This window comes from Rousettus aegyptiacus, unplaced genomic scaffold (assembly GCF_014176215.1).
Source record: "Rousettus aegyptiacus isolate mRouAeg1 unplaced genomic scaffold, mRouAeg1.p scaffold_m13_p_2, whole genome shotgun sequence".
Taxonomy (NCBI): Eukaryota; Metazoa; Chordata; class Mammalia; order Chiroptera; family Pteropodidae; genus Rousettus; species Rousettus aegyptiacus.
This window is the reverse complement of record NW_023416295.1, coordinates 4,798,423-4,819,949: the sequence shown is the minus strand read 5'-3', so window position 1 is coordinate 4,819,949 and position 21,527 is coordinate 4,798,423. Positions and strand designations below refer to the sequence as shown.

The window sequence follows — 21,527 nt, the reverse complement described above, 5'->3', positions numbered from 1 at the left end:
GCGTGGGGAAGGACTCTCCAGCACACGGTTTTGGAGCGCGGGGCCCTTCCGGGTCCTTCCACTCAGTCACGTGTTCATCCAGCCATGCCACGCTTCCCGGGGGCGCGCCCCTTGCTGGCGCTGTCACTCCATCTCTGCAGAGCATGCCTGCAGGAAGGGAGGCTGGGAGAGCCGTCCGGACCCCGCGTCGCCCACAGCCGTGGGGCGCGGCGGGCGAGGCTCCCTGGGTTCAGAATCTGCCTCCTCCTGCCGCCTGTCTGTGCCTCAGTTTCCTCCCCTGGACAGTGGGGGCGGGAAGGGGGTTGCTGTGGGGACCCCGAGAGTTCTCGTGTGTCTGTGATGTGGCAGGTGCGTGCCCAGCTCAGTGAGAGCCCTGCGCCCGCGATGTGAGCCTTCGGGGACACCCCGCCACTCCAGGCGGTGTGGGGGGGGGGTAGTGCGGGGCAGCTTCTTGTGGAGTTTTGGAGGCTTGTTCTCAGAGTTTGCGCAGAGACGGAGTGTCTCTGGCGGCACGTCCCAGTCTGCTCGGGCCCCTAAGCACGACTCTCCTCTCGCGGCCCTGTGACGCCCGCCAACGTGCAGATGGTGATGCGTGGACTCTCAACGCCTGACTCCCTGCCGCTGTCGTCGGGCAGGTTCGGGGGCAGGCGGACCACTCGTCGTGCCTTCGGGACCAGTACGCGGGGCCAGTCCCACGGTACCTGGGCCCTCCCTCCACCACGGAACACCGATTCATCCCAGCCCTGCTTACGCTCGGGAGATAGAGCTTCTGGACGAGGCAGCGGCAGACAGAGCGTTGACTCTTCCCAGGACGTGCACACAGGCCAGAGAGGAAAGCGAGCTCTCGGGCCCGGGGGCCAGGGCGCAGAGAGGAGGCGAGGGTTCTGTCTATCGGGCGGCGTGGGTCCGCCCCATCCACTGACCGCGTTGACCCTTGTGATCTCTCGTGGTGCTTTGGGCAGGGGCCTGGCACGAGACCCAGGCTCGGCCGGACGCTGTCTTCACTCCACTGCTGCAATGTGCCAAGTGCTCTCATCGGAGTCCGTGGGAGGTCCCGGGGGACGGCGTCTCTGGGCATCCCAGACCTGTTATCATCTGGCTCTGGTCCCCTCTCCAGTCTCATCCGCCCCGCGCACGTTTCTTCAAACACCGACACACGTTTCACACCGGGGCCTCCGAACCCGTTGTTTCCTCTGCCCGGAAGGCCCCACCCCGCGCCTTTTCCTAGGAAACCCTACTCATTCTTCCAGACCCGCGTGGGAAGAGTCGCCTCCTGTTTGCAGCTTGCCCTGGTCATCCCAGCCAGGGAAGTCTGTATATGCTCTTCTGCGTGCCTCTGTCCTGAGTGGAAATGGTGGTGTAATTTATTTGTTCAGGGCATTCTCGGACACTTTGGGTAAGAGTGTAAAATTGACCCGACGTTTTGGAGAGCTGTTAACTAACATTTCATATCCTTCACCTCTGGAATTCTGCCTCTAGGGTTTTATCCTCCAGGGACACTGAGCAAATGCACGCAGGTTTCTGTACAGCATTGCTGGTGATAGAGGAATGTTAGAAACGAGCGAAACGTCCATCACCAGGGGATGGAGTCCATTCCGTTCCGCCCACATGTTTGCACACCCGGCGGCCGTGTCCACGTGTGGACAGGTGTCTGAAATGAATCAAGCACAACAGTGCGTATGAAATCCCATTTCATAAATGTGAAATACAACCCGGATAATTATACACCACAGTATTAATAACAGTGCTGTCCGAGGGACTCATTTTTAAATATTTTTGTAATGTTTTATAATTGTGTGTGCATTATTTTTATAACCAGGAGAAAAGATGAAAAGAATAACAATAGATTTTTTTGAACTTATGTTTATGTGTCTGCCTCCCCACCCAGACTCAAAGGCAGAGTAGGTGTGTCGTCTTTTGTAATTACAGTGCCTGGCATGTAATGGCCCTCATTAAACATTTGCGTGAATGACAAATGGCAGGAACCATTAGTCAGGTTTGGGAGAGGGCCATCAAGGCGCTGACAGTTTGCGACAGATGTTCGGAGATGAATGGGGATTCACCTTGTCATCAAGGAAGGCAGGGCGTTCCCGCCGTTCCTGCCGTGGGAACAGCAAGGGCGAAGCCGGCAAGGTGGGGAGGGGGAGGGTAAGGAGTGTCTGGAGACCACGGGTCCTTGGCTGCACCGGGCAGGCGCAACGGGAAGGGGCGTTCTGGGCTCCCCGAGGGGCCAGGCCTTCCCTCTGCAGACCAGCCTCCCAGGCCCCACCCAGATCTACCTGGGATTTCCTCAGCGTGGGGCCCAGCACAAGTGGCAGTGGAGAGCTGGGCAGGTGGCTGCGGCGCACAGCCGGGCTTGGGAAGCGGTGCCGTGGTCGCTGGGGGCCCTCGCGGTGTTTGAGCGGGGCCTTGACGCACCAGCGGTGGGTGTTAGACAGATGGACCCACCCGGGGGAGAGGCTGTACTTGGGAGGCGTCCACAGACTCTGGAGAGGAATTGTGGGCCTGGGGAGGAGGTAGGATGAATCCCACACTCCCAGAATTCTCAGTGTTTATGACAGCTGGATTGGAGGTGAAAAATGAAATGCCACAAGGCTTGGGGAGCTGTGTGGAGAGGGGCTGGTGAGGTATATTTTTTCATCAAGACAGGATCTCCCCTCCCCATTACAATGGAAATGGTTTGAGGAGGAAGAGTTATAAACTGGGTTTTAGTGGTAAGTCCAAGGTGACTTCAGGCAAGGATAGGGCATGGCCCTTTGTTCGAAGGGTAGGGCATTGCAAATAGTTTCTGTTCCCATCCTGTGGGACAGAAGATGGCCACATGTGGCTGCATGGGAAGCTACAAAATGCCTTTTTTCTGGGGTTCCAAGTGCCCAGCTGCAATCATGCCGCTAGGGAGGATATTGCGGCTCATGGAATAATTTCTTCCACACATGTCCATGGCTGGACCAACGAGCAAGGGCTGGAATATTAATTATTACAGCTTGGTCACTCTCTCTCTCTTCTGATGCCCAGGACGGGAGGGTCAGTCTCCCCTAGACCCTTGGGTCATGTGCCAGGGAAATGTCTTATGTGAAGAAAGGAGGAAATTGATGCTTCATGGACACCCAATCACACAAAGCACAGGAGCCAAATTCACAAGATTCAAGGTGAAAACCATGAACTAGAGGAGATTGTCCAGTGGTAGGACATAATGGTGACTGGACTGTGGGGAAGGAAGTAACCAGGGATACAAGGAAACCCCGGAGAAAGTGCTGTTTTGGAGGACGGGAGCAATTTTAAGAAGAGATCAAATGAGATGAGGCCAGAGCAGAGGTCTTGGGTCCAGCAAATGGGTCAGTGGAGATTTTTTGAGAGACCAGGTTGATTGTGGAAGGCAGATTGCAACAGGGCAAGAGGTGAGTGGGAACTGGGGAGGAAGAGCCCTGAGGGCCGAGTTTTCTACCTAGAAGATTGGCAGAGGAGGCCAGGATGAAGTAGGGGCCGCAGCCTGGGATCAGGAAAGCGCATTGTTTTTTTTTTTGTTTTTTTGTTTTTTGCTTTGTTGGCTTTTTTTGGCTTTTTTTTTTTTTTTAAAGCCTGGACATGATAGATGTTGGTATGTTTTTAGGTCACAGTGAAGTAGTCCAGGGAGAAGGAAACAAGAAGACAGAATGGGGTGGTTGATGGGACGAGGACTTGGAGGTCATAGGATCAGGAGAAGAGGTGGACCTTTTCGGAGGAGAAGAAGGGCCCCGAGCACTGGAACTGCAAGGCTCCCCAGCCCTCTTGCGATCTGCCTGGGAATGGTGTGCAGGTGGGGTGATGAACAAACCTCTGAGTGTTGATGACGGTCCAGACCCTCCGCCCAGTGGCTCAGATTCATGCTTTACCTAGCGCTCCTGCAAACGCTCACCAGGGTGGGCGGTGGTGTGTGTGTGTCCCACTTTGCAGATGAGGAAAAGCAGGCTTGGACAGAGGTTCGTTGGCACATGCTTAGCATACATAGCCATGCCTAAGTTTATTATAAGTTTTATTGATATAAAAGATACGTAGCAAACGATTTACAAATAACAAAATACGTGGTGCTTCTATCGTCGATTCCACACAGCCCGTTGGCTCTCACAGAAGGACTCCCTGCCTTTTGCTGGACTCTTGTAGCTGTAGCCAGTGTATGGCTACAACTGACTAAAGAACATAGTTCCAAAATGCATGTTGGTTGATGTTATGTTGCTGGATTTATAAGAAAAAAGGGGAAGGGCCATCTATGGCTTTGCCACCCTGAACAAGCCCAATCCCATCTGATCTCAGAAGCTAAGCAGGGTCGAGCCTGGTGAGTACTTGGATGGGAGACCACCGAGGAAGACCAGGTGCTGTAGGCGCAAAAAATAAATAAATAAAAATAAGGAATTGTGAGCTGACGAGGTCCTTGCAATCTGTGAGGTCAGCCAAGGGTTGCCTCGCCTAAAAATAAAGAATAAAAATAAAAAAAGGGGAAGGGCGCATGTGAGAATTTCCTTCATGTCTACGGCCACGTCGCCCTGAACAAGCCCAATCTCATCTGATCTCAGAAGCTAAGCAGGATCAGGCTTGGTCAGTACCTGCACGGAAGAATTTCATTCATTCCTCAGTGGTGTGAGCAGCTTCCCTACTGAATTTGATAATAGTTTTCAAATATTGGAAGAACATGCTCTCAATTTTTTTTTGGCACTATTCATAATGTAAAGGCTACAGACAACATACATTTTTTAAAGTTCGTTTTGCTTTTTAAACATTTTTCCATCACTTTCTCAAGAAAAGATTGTCTCGACAGTCAGTGAAACAATAAAACCAAGCCTGAATTCATAGCATCGCTTGGTTTCCATGGTGTAATTACTCCCACCGGGGTCACTTTTAAGTTACCAATGGGATGTTGCAGATGTGGAGTTGGGAAGATTCATAGTATATGATGATGGCCCATCATCGTACAGGATTTTTGCCTCAGAGATGTAATACATGTCCACAAACTTAAGAGCAGAGATAATAGGAAATGTAAAATAATCAAAAATGATAGTTTCTTAGTATTATTTTTGCTTTTAATGTAATTTATTTAACTGTAAATTAAATGACTTAATTTTTAGTAACAGTTATCATTAACAACCAGCTCCTAAAATTTCTGCAAATCAGTTGGCTTACAAGCAGGTACCAGCCAGCTCCAGCACCCCTCTGGGCCCTGAGGTGTTGCGAAGAGCCCAGGGTCTCACTTCCCCGCCGACTGAAGCCCAGGGAAAGGGGGGATGGATGAAGTGGGCAGAAGAGTCCACAGGTGACAGGCTGCTAAGTGGCAGGACCCATGAGGGCAGGGCCGCGGAGGTTTGGATGAGCGCTGTGGGGAAAGAGGATGGGGGAAGGTGGGCTGAGCCCTGCGGAAGGCTCAGTCCACAGTGGAAACGCTTACCTCCTAGCTAGCGAATCCAGACACCCTCCTCGTCAGGCTTCTAAATAGAAAACGTGTTCTCAGCGTGCAAGCAGGAACAGACAGAGCCTTTGATCCGAGGATGGGACTTGGCAGGGTGGAAGGAGAGAGGTAACCATGCAGGCAGAAGTGTAGGTTCTGGGAATTAAAGGTTCCATGACAGGTGTCGCAAAGATTGGCCAACAATCCGTGTCAGGTTGGAACATAACCCCAGGTGCCAAGATACCAGGAAATAGAAGGAACCCTGGGGGTGGGGCTGTGTCAACAGCAAACTCCAAATCGGATTTCTTGCCGTAATCAAGAAAGAGCAGGCAAGGTGTAAAGGTTAGAGAAGGACCCAGTGGTTCGAAATTTCAGGCTGAGTCTGGGACTGGAGAGTGAGAAGGGTTGACGGTGAGTGGGCCCCGATCTGACGATCTCTGGGGACGCTGACATAGGGAGCCAAGGGCGAGACCCTCAGGGCCAGAGGATAATGAGAAACGGTGAGGCTGGGGCAGGGTTTCTCGTGCCCAGGACACGCCTGGGTAATTGGGAAAGCGCAGTTCCTAGTCTCTAGCCCTAGGGATTCTGATTTGGAAAGAGCAACAGCACAACACTTCCTGGCAATGTTTTCAGAGGTGTCTGTCTTCGGAAGCAGACTCCCGCGAAGTGCAGGGAGAATTTAGAAAAAAAAAAAAGATAGAAGGATTTTTCACTGAGATCCAAGGCTCTGCCTTGAGCTGCGAAGGATATAACGGAGTAAAAATCAGAATGGGCTAGATAGAAAGGGTGTTGTAGGAAATGGTAAATCTCGGACAGACGCTGGAGAAGTGATGAGCGGACCAGTGCCAGCGAGACGCCCAAACGCGGACGCGGCCGGTGACAGGAACGAGAGCCTGAGAGGTGCTGAACACGGGGGCAGGCGGGTCACACACGGCGAGGGGTTGTGACGCGTCGACTTCGAAATCGCGAAAATCTCAGGGAAGGGAATGGTTTTCTGTAAATTGAAGGCAATAAGAAAATGTGACGAATTATAGACATTTAGAAAGTTAACAACTCTGCCTGACACTAAAAAAAAAACCACACAAAACAGTTAAGTGCTGAGGAATATAGGGATTAATTCTTCAACCTTACAACTTTCTTCAGTGTCATGAAAAGAATTCACGCATATTGAAAAGGGCTATATCACATTCATTCTCCAACACCATCATGATTCTGATAACAAAATCAGATAAAAATAACACATCAGATAAAAATAATACATAAATAAATAATACAGAAAAAATAATACAGAAATAATACAGAAATACAGAAATAAAATATATCCATGTCACAGGTGGATCAAATAAGAAAAATGATCATTTCAGTCAGGACAATCTCAAAGACAATTGATGAAGTTTAATACTCATTCATAACACATTTAAAAATAAAACAGTATGCTTCTTCAACATGATAAAAATATTTGCTTTATAAATATCAAAGCTTTTTATAAAGAAGTAATATTAATTAATGTAGTATGGCTACAAGAATAAACAAACCAGTTAGTAGAACAGAGTAGAAAAGAATGAAAACAGATCTCCATGAGGAATACAGTATATGAAAAAGACCATTTTCAAATTGGTAGGAAAATAATGGGCTGTTCAATAACAGGTGTTACGACAATTGTCCATATACTTATGAAAATGAAGTGAAGTACCTCTATTATATTTATTAATAATAAAAAAGGCAGGTGACTTCAGAGCTGAATGTAAAAATAAAACCGTAAAAGTATTAGAAGAAAATACAGGAAAATGGGTTTAGAACCTTACGGGTAAACATGATGTGAAATACAAAAGGCAGAAAGGAAATGCATGACAATTGGTTACATCGAAATTTAAAAATGTTTTGCATGGCCCAGTCTACCTTGAACTTAAAAGACGAACAAAAAGCTGGTAGAAAGTAACTGAAAAATATGTTAGCAAGGAATTAATGCCTGGATTAAATAAAGTACTACAAATTAAAGGGAAAAAAACAGCCAAATTGAAAAACAGGTAAAAACAAACAAACAAACAAAAAAAGTGGGCAATTCACCAAAGAGAAAATAAAAGAAGGTGACAATTTTTTTGCCTATCAGATTGGCAAACAGGAAAAAGGTTAATTATAAACTTTGGGAAGGCTGCAGGGAAGTGACTACCTGTGTCCCATGATGATGGGGAAGTAATTGGAGCAGCTGCTTGGGAGAGCGATGTAGCAGTGTTTATTTTAAACATGAATGTGCCCACTGTGGTTTTGCAAATTTTACCCAACTGAGACATGAAGAGAAAAATGAGTTGGGGAATAGAGGATTTTAAGATGAAGTTATCTGATACGGTATTATTGAAGATAAATTTGTTTTTAAAAAATGGCACCAAATCCCACTCGCAATACCAACAACAACGACGACAAAAAAGTAATATTTTAAAGTAAGTTTAGAATGATTGACTTAAGAGAAAACACAAAATTTTAGTAGGGTAACGAAAACCATATTGAATAAAAACCGAGGCATTCAGAGAAAATTTACATTGTAAAGCGATTCCTTGGCCACAGGCAGATGGAGGCCATCGCAATCACATTCCCAGCAGGGAGGTTATTTTGTTATTGTTTTTTTCTAGAACTAAACAGTATCATTTTGAAGTTAAAGGTAGCAGGGAGAAGCGGGTGATAGGTGGGCATGCTAAAGAGTATCCTGAAAAAGAAGCGAAGCGGGAAGACCGGCCCCAGGGGTCGGGAACACGTGTAACACGGCAGCAGATGAAGTGATGATGTCCTCGAGAACAGAAAGCGGACTTGGGAAGACCGCTGGGAAGGAGTCTTCGCCCGGGCTCCTTGCCTCGCAGCAGACCAGGTCTCCGTGTCCCCGGCTGGAGACGAGTTCTGTTTGCTGGGTGCTCCATGTCCAAGTTCCTCTTCCCCACTCTCACTCTGTGGGTCTCTTTCTGCTGTCCTTCGCAGGTCCAAGCCTTGTCCTCTGCCAGCAAATTTGAGGCAGAGCTGAAAGCCGAGCAAGAGGAGCGGAAGCAGGAGGAGGAGAAGAGGAGGATCCGCCAGGCGGCCTTCCGGGAGCTCAAGGCCGCTTTCAGCACATAGTCTGGCGACCTTGACCTCTGTCCGCTGCTGTGCCTCACAGATGCCCCTGGGGAGAGCTGGCCCAGCATCCTCACCTCTGCTGACCCCTCGCCCCAACCAGCCTCCATACCCACCACCTAAAGCAAACTCTTTAGCCTCAGAGGAGATGCCTGGGGTGCCTTTCACCCACCCCCTGGGTGGGAGCCCCTCCTGGAGGGTCCTGGAGTAGGCTCGCCTGCCCACCTTCCTCTGCCCTTCTCCGTAGTTAGAACGTGCCTCTACTTGGCAACCTGTACCTTTTCCTTGTCCCTTTAGCCTTCCACGTCAAAGAGTGGAAATTAGTTTGTACAGATCCTTCTTTCTTTGGTGGTCCTCAGAGGAGTAAGTCCCTGCGGGGGGGCTGTCATGTTGACGGTGTCCGTTTTCTCGTTTTCTCGGGTAATTCCCCGCGCCTCTCCCGTCGCGTCCTCCTCCGCTTTGTTCCTCATCTGGCTACCCTGTTCTCATTCCTAGCCCGATTCTGCCAGCTGCCTTTGCATTTTCGTCGGTCCTTTAATGATGGTAAGGTTTAGGGCAGGCCAGGCTGGACCACTGCCTGTCCCCTCTCCTCTGGGGAATGTGGCATGCTGCCGAGATGACGGAAAATAGTGGAAAGTTAAGAAGATCTGTTCCTGTCCTCCAGCGTTCCCGCTGGTGCACGGTCTCCATGCCTGCTCCTCTTCACTCTCCCCGTTTCAGCCTTTTTTTCCTGCTCTTAAATACTGTGCTTCTTAACTGTAATAATGAAAGAATAATTCGAAGTAATATTAATGAGTAGAAGAATTCCTGTTGACTCTGAGTCCACGCGAGTAGTAGTCCATACAGCAGACCCCTGGCATTCCCAAGTGACAAATCTCGAGCCTTGCAGCATCCTAAAACTCATGACTATCCTCATCACGTGGTCGGTTTTCAACATCTGTTTCAAGGCAGCGAAGCTGTTCTTACCTCCAGCACAAATTTTTATATGTCGTGAGTTCTTGGGATACTCGCAAATACCAGGGGTTTGTCGTATTTTTAAAAATAATTCCTGACGCCATATTTATGCTCTTTTGTAACCGCTGTCTTTATAATAAAGAAAGCATCTGCGTTTCTACCTTACAGCTGTTTCTTTTTAAATAAACTATGCAAATAGACGTTGCTATCACCTTTGTTGTGCTTTCTGTTTTCTTAGAATTGGTGGAAAGAGAAGAGTGTTGTTCTGTGTAGGGGCCACATCTGGCCCAGGCTCCTGTGGGACACCCGAGTTCTGGAAGTTGAGTTAGAAGGACCCAGAGGTAGTGGACATGAAAATGGAATGGAGACGTGCCACCCGACGGCGTGATCATGCTTCTTGGTACTCATCCAAATGAGCTGAAGACATTCGTCCAGACAGAAACCCGCACGTGAATGTTGAGAGTGGCTTTATTCATGATAGGCTAAACCTGGAAGTCACCAAGATATTCCTCAACTGGTAAATGGATAAACAAACCGTGGTACATCCACACAATGGAATATTAATTCAGCAATGAAAAGAAATATTATTCGATGATAAAAAGAAATGAGCTATCTAACTACCCAAAGATATGGAGGAAACTTAAATATATATTGCTAAGTGAAAGAAGCCAATCTGGAAAGGTTACACACTGTGTGATTCCAACTACATGACATTCTGGAAAAGGCAGAACTATGAAGACAGTAAAAAGATTAGGGGTCACGGGGGGTGGGATTGGAGAGGCATAAAAAGGCCTTGCATAGAGGATTTTTAGGTAGTGATACTATTACTGTGTATGACACTGTAATGACAGATACATTCATTATACAGTTGCCAAAACCCATAGAACTCGCAACACAAAGAATGGACCCTAAGGTAAACTCTGGACTTGAGTTAATAATAATGTATCAGTATGAGCACATCAATTGTAACAAGTGTCCCACACGGAAGCAAGATGTTACACACTCCGGGAAACTGAAGTGAGAGGCGAGAGACGTTTATGGGAACTGTACTTTCTGCTAAGTTTTTCTGCAAACCTAAAATTGCTTTGAAAAACAAAGTCGATTAATAAGAAAAAAGAAGAAGGAAGGAATGGAGAGAACAGTGTAATTACTTCAAATATCCATTTACCTCTCTGGACAACTAGGCCCGTGGGAGATCGAAAAACTCTTGATTGCAGTGATGGAAAATGTAACACCAAAGGACTGAAGACAAGAAAGGACGTATATTGGGCCGTGAAACTACGAAGACCGGGGACAGGACCTCTCTGCCCCGTTGCAGTTCCGAAGTCCGTCACATGTTTTCCTTCTGTGCTGCTCACCTGCAGTTCTCATCCCCCAAGCCGTGGCCTTCGCTGGTTCTTTTCCCGGGTCTTTCCGGTGGCCTCCTGATCCATGTCCTTGCCCTCATTCTGTCCTGATTGTCCACCCTGCAGCTAGAATAATCCTGTTAAACTGCAAGCAGTTCCTAACATTGCCCTTCAACTTTTGGCTCCCCATTTTCAGGATTTGGCCCCTGCTCACCTCCCCTGCCCCCTCCCCGTCTCCTTCTAGACTGTACGCTCCAGGTAAATGCAGCACCAAGCAGTTTCTAGAAAGTTCCACTCCTCCAGGCTTTTACACATGCTGTCTCCTCTGCCTGGCACTCTCTCTGTAGCCCGTGTGGCAAACTACTTCTCATTGTTTATGACTCTGCTCATGACACTGGAGTGGTAGATACATTCATTATACAGTTGCCAATTATTCAGGAAGCTCTCTTGATGGTCCCAGACTAAAGGTGGCCCTTCTCGGAATTCCCATTTTGCCCTGAGTTTTTCTCTACTATAGTCCTTACGGTATTATGCAGCATCCTCCGACTTTGGATTATGGACTCTGCGAAGGACAGGGACTCTGCCCTCCACACTGCTGTGGGACTAGCACAGTGCCCAGCATGCAGCAGGGCCCCCGTGCATGTTTGTTTACTAAGATGTCCCAGACAGAGGTGGGCAAGGAAGGACCACTATTACTGGGTCAGGAACCTTCTAAGCACCCTGACTTAGATGGGAGCCTGGCCTGAGGGGACAGCTCTGAAAGTAAGGACAGCCGAGATTGTGGGGTCATCATTCTCACTGGAAAAGTAATGAGTCTGCTCCCAAGGGCCCTCCTTTGACTGAGCAATCAGGAAAACAGACAATCAGTTCTGCCTCTGCCCTGGAGGCTGGGGGAAGTAATGGGAGTTGGAGTCAGACACTAGGCCGGTCACTGAGCCTCACTGAGCCTGTTTCTTTGCCTGGCTGGTGGGGATGATGATTATCTACCCGGCAGACTCCATGGCTGACGTATATTTAGTGCTCAGGACATATTGGTTCCCTGTCCACCTCCCACCCTCCACTACCGCAATTCTGTCTCCTCCTGAGTTCTGGGTCTCCAAAGTCCTGTGCCAGGGATCCCAGGCCAGGGTGGCCCCGGAATGCTCGGTCCCGGCTGCTGCTTTGGCTTCAGGCTCAGATGCCCACTTGCCCCACTTCTCTGTTCTTCTGGCCCCTTTTACTAAGCAGCCTGGGGAGATTCTGCCCACCTGCCTGCTTACTAGCCAGGCCCCTGCAGCGAGCACTTGCTGAGCCCTCCCAGCCTGATCGTGTGCCCCGACACCTGCGGCCTTGTCCCTTGTCCTTGCCGACTGTGCCCATTCACGGGGCCAGATTCTGGCCTCATCCCTGCCCACCGGTCTCGACTGTAAAAGAACAATGGTCCCATGGCCAGTCTTGGGGGGCGGGGTCCTGGGGTGCCAACTTAGGATTCCACAGCTCGTGGCGGTGCTGAGAATGGGACCTTATCAGGGCATCAGTTTACCTGCTCCCCCGCCCCCTCCTATCCAGAACCAATTGCTTTGGTACTCCGTCCCGTAGTATTGGCGGGAATTCACATTGCTGCTGTCCTTTTGAAAGACAGTTTGGCAGACTGTTAAAATTAAACATTGTGTCGGTATCAGTTACTTATTTTTGTTTTAACAAATCATCCCCTAACTTAATGGCTTCAAACAATAATTAATACTTATTATCTCAAAGTTTGTGAGGATCAGGAATTCAGAAGCAGTTAAGCTGGGTGGTTGTAGCTCAGTTAAAATGTCAGTCGGGGCGGCGGTCATCTGAAGGCTCGACGGGGGCTGCAGGATCCACTTCCGAGGGGACTCACTCGTGTCGTTCACAGGCCAGTGCTGGCTCTTGGCTGGAGGTCTCGGTCACCTGCCACATGAACTTCTCCACTGGGCTGGGCTGCTCGAGTGCCCTCACAACACGGCAGCTGGTCTCCGGCAAAGCAGGTGTAAACCACTTTTTTTTTTTTTTTTTTTAAGACCTAGCTTCAGAAATCACACTCTGCCATTTCCTCAATATCTTACTGGCTACACAAGTCAGCCTGATTGGCAAAAATCATTGGGAGCCATCTTGGAGGCTGGCTACTGAAGAATCAGTTAGGGTTCTTAACGGCAAGTAACAGAATTTAAACCAGACTGACGTAAGCAGAAGAGGAAGTGACTGAGAAGGCATGGAGGAGCTCTCAGAATCACTGGCCGTGTTGCAGGGCCAGAACCAAGAAAATAGGCAGGAGGCCAGACGGCTGGCACTGCGGCCAGAGGCACAACATGGGAACCAGCCAGGAACGGTGCCTGGCCCTGGTTGCCCAGAGCCTTGGGGTGTCCTGCTTCTTCAGGTCGCTATTCCACATCCAGAGTCTGAGGTCGAGCCCAGCCACATGCCCAGGTGTCGGGGGTGCTTGTCTCCTGTCAAGGGAGGCGAGCTCTGTCTCCCACCGAGATTCTTATTCTCCCCAAACATGGGAAGTATTTCAGAGGCAGGACAGTTGTGTAAGAGGGGCAGATGTCCACTGCTGTGATGCTCATGAGCTTTGACCCAGGGGCTTTACTTCTGGGAACTTGTCCTATAGGTAAACATAAACTTGAACAAGGGTATATTTAAAGGGCTACTCATTACTATATTACCTATTATACGAAAGCAAAGCAAAACAAAACAAAACAACACAAAACACACTGGAAACAAGATCTCTACCAGCAGGGGATGGATGAAGTGTATTATGGTGCATCCATGTAAATGAACACCCTTTGGCAACCATTAAAAATGTAGGGGACTCCAAGATACATTGATACATTGTTTCTCAGGAAAAGGCCAGGAGCAGAGCAGCACTCACAGCCGTGGTTAGGCTTTGTTTTGTTTGTTTTATGTGAGAGATGTAAAGCCACATCTCTGCCCATGTCGATGAAGCTCCCTGGGGTTAGTGACCTAGTGGATTTGGTGCAACTGAGAACGAAGAAGCACATTATGCTCGTTCATGCACACATTCAACATTTGGGAGAAACCACATGAGAAACTGGCTTACCTGAGGAGAGGAGAGAGAACCTGAGGGTCCCGGGTAGGTCTGGGGGGATTTAAATTTTTTCCTTTATATGTTTTTGAATTCTAAAAAATTTTTAATCATAAGCATGTTCTGCTTTACTACTAATACTGTTAATAATATTTAGTAAGACAGAAAGGGGACTCTGGCCACAAAGAAAGTGAGAAGAGTAGCTGAACATGCATGCGGGACCCTCTGGGACAGCTAAAGTATGAAATCCTAAGTCTTCAAAGGCTCAGGAGAAAACAAATAGCATTTCGGGAACACATTTCAGGCATTTATTTCATTCCAAGATAGTTTTTATGATTTAAAGTTCTTGGTATACATCTGGAGGTTGGAAACAAGAAAAGAATTTAAAACATGCAAACACTTATATAATAAAAAATGTTTTCAAACATAAAAGTGCATCTGCGTCTGTAGTTATCATCTGAGCAGGCTTTCTTTGATGTTTGCTCAGCTCTGTGACTCGGTACCTGTCCACTCTCTTTTACTTGTGTTTTCTCTTGTTTTTCAGTTGTGGACCCAACACTCCTAGTTAGGGTACCAATCTCGACTGGCCCTCTCCACTAACAAATCCATCCTGCTTTTTCATCCACTTTCAAATTTCTGCACCCTTCCTTCCTGATCACTCACTCGTTCCTAACCCTCTGTTCTCCCTGCTCCGTAGACACTTCCGGTCATGAATTCAGTGGCCTTTCCCCTAACCCCAGATGCCTTGAGAACTCTGCAGATTTGACATTGCCAATCAATACTTTCCGCCCTCTGTTCCCTTTGTTATTATCTCTGACTAGGTCAGATATCAGTTTACTATTGTAATTTTAAAAACCACTATTTAATGAAACATCGTGCAGAGAGAATGAATAAAAAGAGAAGGCACCTTTCCTGAGGATTAGATAATCAAGAATTTATTTGATTCTATAGGCATTTATTATCTACTGTGTGCCAGGACAATGGCAGCTGTGGAGGATGCAAAGTCAAATAATGGAGTATGTGTAATGGTTAAAAGCATGGGATTTTGTTGATTTCCATCATCATTGTCATCATCATCATCATCGTCATCATCATCTCCCTCCTTTAGATTCAGTTCCTGCTTTCTAGAAGCTTATAGTTTAGGGCTAAAAATATGGCTAAGGCACTGAAAAACAGTCTGGCCATTTCCGATACAGTCAAACAAGCACCACATAACCACTAATTCCATTCCTCGGTATTTACCCAAGTGAAGTAAAAACCTATGTTCACATAAATACCTGCATGTGAACATTCATAGGCGCTTCATTGATAATCTCTCCAAACATCCCTCAACTGGGAAATGGATAAACAAATGTAGTGCATACATCCAATGAAATACTACTCAGCAATAAAAAAAAGAGAAAGTCCTGAAACACGAAACAGTATAGCTGACACTCAAATTCATTATGCTGAGTGAAAGAAGCCAGCCTCAAAAGGCTACGTTCTATATGGCTTTGTTTATATGTTATCATAAAGCAACACTGTAAGGACCGAAAACAGTTGTTTCAGGGGCCGGGAGTGAGGGTTAGGGCTGACCACAAAGTGTCTTTGGGGGAACTTCTGTGGGTAATGGGACTATTCTGTACCTCGATTTTATTGGTAGTTACACACACCTGCATATGTTTGTCGAAAGTTGCAGAACTGCACACTAAAAATGCTGAATTTTACTGTATGGAAATCATTCCTTTATATATATATATACATGAAATTACAGATGTAGATGGCGTAGCAACGGAGAAGTGGCATGCCGAGTTGATTAGAGACCTGGGCTTTGCAAGCAGTCGGCCTGGGCTAGGAAGTCCTGGGCGACATATGGAGAAGATAGGCACTACTCTCAAGTGTATGGTTGACTTTCCCAGCATCCTGTAGTGCTCCCGTCAGATTTAGCAAATAAAAACAGAGGACGCCGAATTAAATTTGAATTTCAGAAAAGCAACGAATACTCTTTTAGTGTAGGTATGTCTCCAGCATTGCTGGGCATCCTGTATTTTAACTGGCAACAGCCAACCGCGAGATTTTTAGACAAAAGGGTTGAAGCCCCAGATGTACTAGGAGGGGGTTGGAGCTCCTAGGTCCTTCCCAGCTGTCACATTCCAAGACTCTAGAATGAATTCCCAGTTCTACCAGAACCGTTAATAAGTAGAAAAACTGCTTTGGATTTCAGCTTTTGTCGCTTCCCCATTTTCTCTAGGATGGCAAGCAGGCAGGAAAATGCTGGTTGAAAATCTGCGGAAAAGTTCTAGTTTGGAAAATCAGCTGGTAAATGATGCAGAACTTTTTGAACTGCGAACGGGCTCTGGATTGGGCACCGCGGACGGTGAGTCACAGGCTGCCTGGCCCAGGCCCAACTCTAGACACCAACCCCGCTCCACTCAAGGACGGGCAGGAAGCCCCGGCCCGGGGACCTGCAGGGGCCTGCGCTGGGCCGCCGCCCCGCCTCCTCCAGCCCGACATCCGGGGCCCGGGCAGGGGCGTGTCGGGGAAGAAGGGCGGGAGGCAGCGGAAAGGAAGGATGTCGTGGGAGGCTGGATGGGCAGGGAGGCGAGGCGGGGCGGGGCGGGGCCGGGCAGGGGCGGGGCGAGAGCGCGGTCACGTGACCTGCGTGGCGACGTGTCGGCCATCTTGTGTTGTTGAGGCTGAGGACTGACTTGTGTTCTGAGAGACTCCCTGTCCCGGACCGCAGGTAACCAGCGACTCCGTCTCGCTCCCCTGCCCCGCTCCGCTCCGCGCCTCGGCCCCGCCGGCCCTCCGGGCTGCCCGGGCCCTGCCGCCCGCGCCCGCGCCCCCGCGGCTCCGGCAGACCTGGCCCAGCCGCATGGGCACCCACAGGCCGCCCTGGCAGCGGCCGCGGCCGGCTCGGGCGTCAGGAGAGGGGACAGGTCAGGTGCGGGGCCGGAGAGAGCCTCTGCCTTGGCTGGGCGCACTCCGGGCCCGGGCGCATCTCGTCCTCGCATCCGGGGCGCCCCCTCCTCTGGGGCCCGTTGGCATCGCGGTGGGGAGCCGAGGAAGGCAAGAGGGTGGTGGGGTGGGCAGTGTCAGGCCGGTTTGCTCAGGGCCAGAAGGGCTCGCCTTCCGCTACCTGCACCTCGCGGCCAGTCGCCTGCCCAGTTTCGGGGTGCCCGGGATAACAGCTGCTGCAGCTAGACAGCTGCTCCTGCTGGCCGTCCTCCCCGCATCTGGCCTCTGGGAGGTGCGCCCTTGCCTTCCTCACCCAGCATCTGCACTGGGAGGACTCCTCCCGTGGCGAGAAGACTGGGTCTCTGGACCAGGCCCGAGGCAAGGTGGAGCCATGATCGGAACCTGGGACAGAGGCTGGGAAAGTAGAGCCCGTGGCAGCTTTGGGACGCAAACGTTCACATAGGTAGAAATGGGCATTAACCTAAGCGTCAGCAGTTTCCCACGAAGCATTTGAATACTTCAGGTTTGTGGCTGAAACAGAAATCAGGCGACCAGGGAAAGGGGTATGGAAGAAGCAGGTGTGTATGCCCGTGATTGGGAAGCAGTAACGATGCTTTGCATTTATCTAGCGCTGTTTTTTTCCCCCGTCCTTTCCCCGAAAGTCAAAACACTTATGCACACCTAGTCTCTCTGTAAGAAAGGTAAGTATTCCAGTTTAACTTGCAAGAAATCGAGGAAGGGGCCAGAAGCTGTGAGCAGCTCCTTATCCAGCGTTACATACCTCGGATTATAAGCAGTTTTGATTCCCAGTGTTGTGTGCCGGGAAGATATTCTTTACTTATGTAGTGTATCCCTTTTAGACGCCTAGATTAAACAAATTTTTTTTCTTGTCATCCTTTCTGTACATTAACTCTCACCCTTCTAATAATTGCAGCTCTGGCCGTACAGAGTTCGTCCCTATTGGTTAGAACATAAATGCATCCTGTCATTCATTGATGTTTTTATGTTTCACTAGTTAGTGTAGCAGCTTTCAGAGTGCTCAAACTGGAATGTGTACTTTTCTGTTACATCAGATGTTGACATCAGTAGAGAGCAGTAGAAAAAAAATTTTAAGTGGCACGTATCTGGAAAAATGTCACACAATCCTTTCTTTGACATTTAACACTGAGGAATACACTGGTGATGGTGGTGATTCACTACAAAAGAAAGGGCTTCATACCTTTTGTATTCTTGAGGAAGCATTTTGGAATTTTGAGACTGGCAAAGAAGAGACCATGTGCCTTCATTCATTTGTTCATTTATTTGACAAATACTGAGACCCTGCTACACTGTTGGGTGCTGGGAGCAAAACAGACCAACAATTCCTGTCTCTATAGAGCTCATTACTAGACAAACATTTAGCTAAAATATATAGGGTAGTGGTAAGCGATGTGAAAAAAAAATGAGACAGGGAAATGAGCTCTTAGGGAGTTGGGGGAGGGGTTAATTTTAAGTAGAGTGCCCTGGGAAGGCCTTATGGAAAAGCTAATATTTGAGGAAAGACCTGACAGAGGTAAAGGAGCTATTCCTGTAGCTATGTGGAGGAGGAGTGCTCCAGGCTAGGGAAGTCAGAGCGAAGATCCTGAGGCTAGAAACTGGAGTGGAAGTGGATCTGGTGTGGCTGGGAAAAGTGGAGACTAGTCTAGCCAGAGAGGCCCAAGTGAGAGGTAGGCCAGTAGGAACTAGGTACTAAGATGAGAGGGGTTATTCAGTGCCTTGGAATCTTTTCCCACACCTCTGCGACTCTTGGAAAGGGAAATCAGGTTCTGGAAATTTGGGCCGGTGTGCCCAACCTCCTCCCTCCGTATGACCCCTCCCCCTCCATCCAGTTTGGAAAAAATTCAGAATGCTCATAGAATATATTTCAGGAAGTTGTCATGAAATACCTTTCTCAAAAGTGAATTTTTAAATGAGATTGATGATAAACTGCCTGAAGGGGTTTTTCAAAAGGAATTACTTTCCAAGAGGGTGGTCTTTGGGATACTTTAAAATATTTGAAAATGTAGGGACGTAATTTTCCCTTTAAGTTTAGATAGGTCATTAAGGCATATAACCTGGTAGAAGGTGTCATCAGTGTGTTAACTCATGTTGTCCTTAATGTGGCTGGTAAAGAATTCCTCTTAATGATTTCTGTGCTGTCCAGCCTAGTTTTATGTTCCTCAGGGACTCTTCCACTAATTTATTTGTATATCTTTTATAGCATTTTGCATGTGCAGAACTTTTTGTGCTGAGTTTTTTATTCCTCCACTTTTACCTTTCAGACAAGTTCTCCAATTAATTAGATACCCAGTAGACTTTTTCATTGGAAAAACATTTTTCTGATTTCAGTGTATCTCTGTATTATTACTAGCTTTCCTAAATGCCCTTTTTCATTTTAATTCACCTTAGGAATGGAATATTTTGTTTTTGAAATGCTTTGCTTGTGAGTTGCATATATGAAAAATAATTTGTTGTAGGTTTTCCTGAAAATGAGAAGATAGAAATTACAACTTCAAGGTGTGAGTGGAGCTCCTTGACTAGCAGGCAGTGATGACAGTGATGAGGGCAGTGTTGTAAATGAATCACCTTCTCCCTCTTGGTCCTTTGTTGAAGTTTCAAAGTGACATTTTAAATTATAATGTCTTTGATGTCATACCAGCTCATTTGTTCTTGTGACTCTGCATTTTAGTGCTCTATATGTCTGTTTTCTTTTCGTTAGTCTTCACACTGGAAGAAGACAACATTGATGGTGATTGCTATCTATGAGAACTATGAGAACTTTTTTGGGTGAAAAGATTGTTACTGTCCCTTTTACCCTTGCCCTCCTAAAGGTTGTTAATTTGTGTCAGTTTCAAAGACAGACTTCATTTGCAGTTATCTGTTAGCTCTGGCTGAGTAAATTTTTAGTAGTTTCTCTTTTATTCTATTTTTTATAGATTATAGCGGGTCCAATCTCATTAGGTTGAATCTGTAGACTATGTCGATATTAATCCAGGTATCTTTGAGGCAAGCTAAATGTTTATTTTTTCCCAATAATTTGAATTGCCTTATTATTTGGTTATCGTTGTAAAACTCTGAACCCAAACTTTTTTCCCCCCTTGACACCCCCAGTAGGATTTTATGGTGATAAAGTCCTTGGATTCCCATTCGTTCTTAATGATGAAGAATTACATAGCTTTACCATATAAGATTTTTACTCCATAGGTAAGCTGACTTAGAATGCTAATATTTCTTGACTAGATTAGCATTTTTTTCATTTTATTATGCTCTCAGATGACTGAGAAATATACTAGATTAATTATATAGGAATACAAAATGATATCTTTGTTGAATTGACCATAATTTTGTGGAGGGTTGAGGGAGAAGAAGGGAGAGGTTTGAAAAACAAGAATATTTCTTTAAGCTACCAAAATTAATTTTATAAAAATACTTTTAAATATTACATACTTTTCTACTTCCAGTTATTAAGTAGGGACAATTTTATATTTTCTCATGAATTACAGAATTTCATTGTTCTTGAACTTAATTTATATTTTTGAAAGGAGATACCCTAGAGCTTGTTTTCTTGAGTTAGACATAGAGGAGAGTTTGTTTTGTTATCTAGTTCTCTCTTTTCCTTCTGCTTTCTTTTAAAAAAGTAGAGAGTAGAGGGTAAAGGTAAAGTTGGATGACCTTTTGGACATTATAACACAGCTACTTTTTTTTTGAAAAGGTAAATCAGAGGCAGAATTATGACTTTCTCAGGTTGCTTTCTTGGTGTTAGTAAAATTGTCAACTTTAATTTTAATTATTGTATTTTAATTCCTTAGGAGCAGCATTCAGAGCATCATTTGATTTTAGCTAAGAAACCACTTGAAGCTACTGTGGTTCAGTCCACTCCCTGTCAGTGGAGCTATCACCATCTTGTGGATTTTTAAGAAACTGTCTCAACAGAGCATTAAAAGAAGGTTGTGATTTTGTAACTAAAAGCGCGCCTGGAGCTTTGCTCCTTGGACGTTTTGGCAGTGGTCACACTTCCTGGGGCTCATCGATTATTTGCATAGGATGCGTATTGTATTGCTGTGTTACTGGCTGTCATTTTTCTATCAGATATGTCTAAAAAGTTAACACCAAATTCCTGTAATGTGGTTTTGAATGAAAACCCCAAAATAATCACTTTCCTGAAACCTTACAGTGGTGCTTATTTGTTAGCTTCATCAGAGTCACTTAGAACTTCGTTAAAAATATGTGTTTTACAGTCCCACTTGAGTGCTACTGAGAGACTCTCTAGATGTTAGCACAGAGAATCTGGTTTATAAGCACAGCAGGTGATTCTAATATTGTAATCAGGGTTGGAATCCATTTCCTGTAAAACATATTCATAGTAAAAAAATGTGTTTTTAAAGTTTCCTAGGAAATTGCTGGGTCATTTACTTTAATATTTTTATTATTTACAGCGTTAAAAGGACCTGAACAGAGTTTGGTCAAACCTCCTGCTGTGAACCAGCAGAACTTTTGAACAGGTGAGTGTTGGAAGGAAGTACAAAGCTGAGGGCCTATGCAAACAGATGATTTTTACTTTTAAGGTTTTGGTTATTTTTGTCTTATTTTTTCTCCTGAGTTATAGATGGTGAGTAGAAACACTCTGGTACTTCTCAGGTCCCTTCTAAACCATAAGAATAATCATACCCTTTTTGCATCGATCCTGGTATACATTTGTGTCTTAAAC

General features: G+C 46.8%; 2 protein-coding genes and 1 pseudogene across 4 annotated transcripts in view; all 3 read left to right on the top strand.

Annotated features, from left to right (window-relative positions):
* Positions 1 to 9,677, top strand: part of EFHD1 (EF-hand domain family member D1) — a 36,699-nt gene extending 27,022 nt beyond the window's left edge. For both annotated transcript variants that reach the window (XM_016134717.2, XM_016134718.2), the window contains exon 4: positions 8,384 to 9,677. In XM_016134717.2, coding sequence (XP_015990203.2) covers positions 8,384 to 8,518 — 135 coding nt within the window. In that variant the 3' untranslated portion in view covers positions 8,519 to 9,677. The remainder of the gene's footprint in view (positions 1 to 8,383) is intronic.
* On the top strand, positions 4,243 to 4,361 carry LOC118614021 (annotated as a pseudogene).
* A 6,813-nt stretch (positions 9,678 to 16,490) lies between the features above and the next one.
* Positions 16,491 to 21,527, top strand: part of GIGYF2 (GRB10 interacting GYF protein 2) — a 107,978-nt gene continuing 102,941 nt past the window's right edge. For both annotated transcript variants that reach the window (XM_016134724.2, XM_016134722.2), the window contains exons 1-2: positions 16,491 to 16,586; positions 21,256 to 21,321. The gene's annotated coding sequence lies outside the window, so the exon portion shown is untranslated. The remainder of the gene's footprint in view (positions 16,587 to 21,255; positions 21,322 to 21,527) is intronic.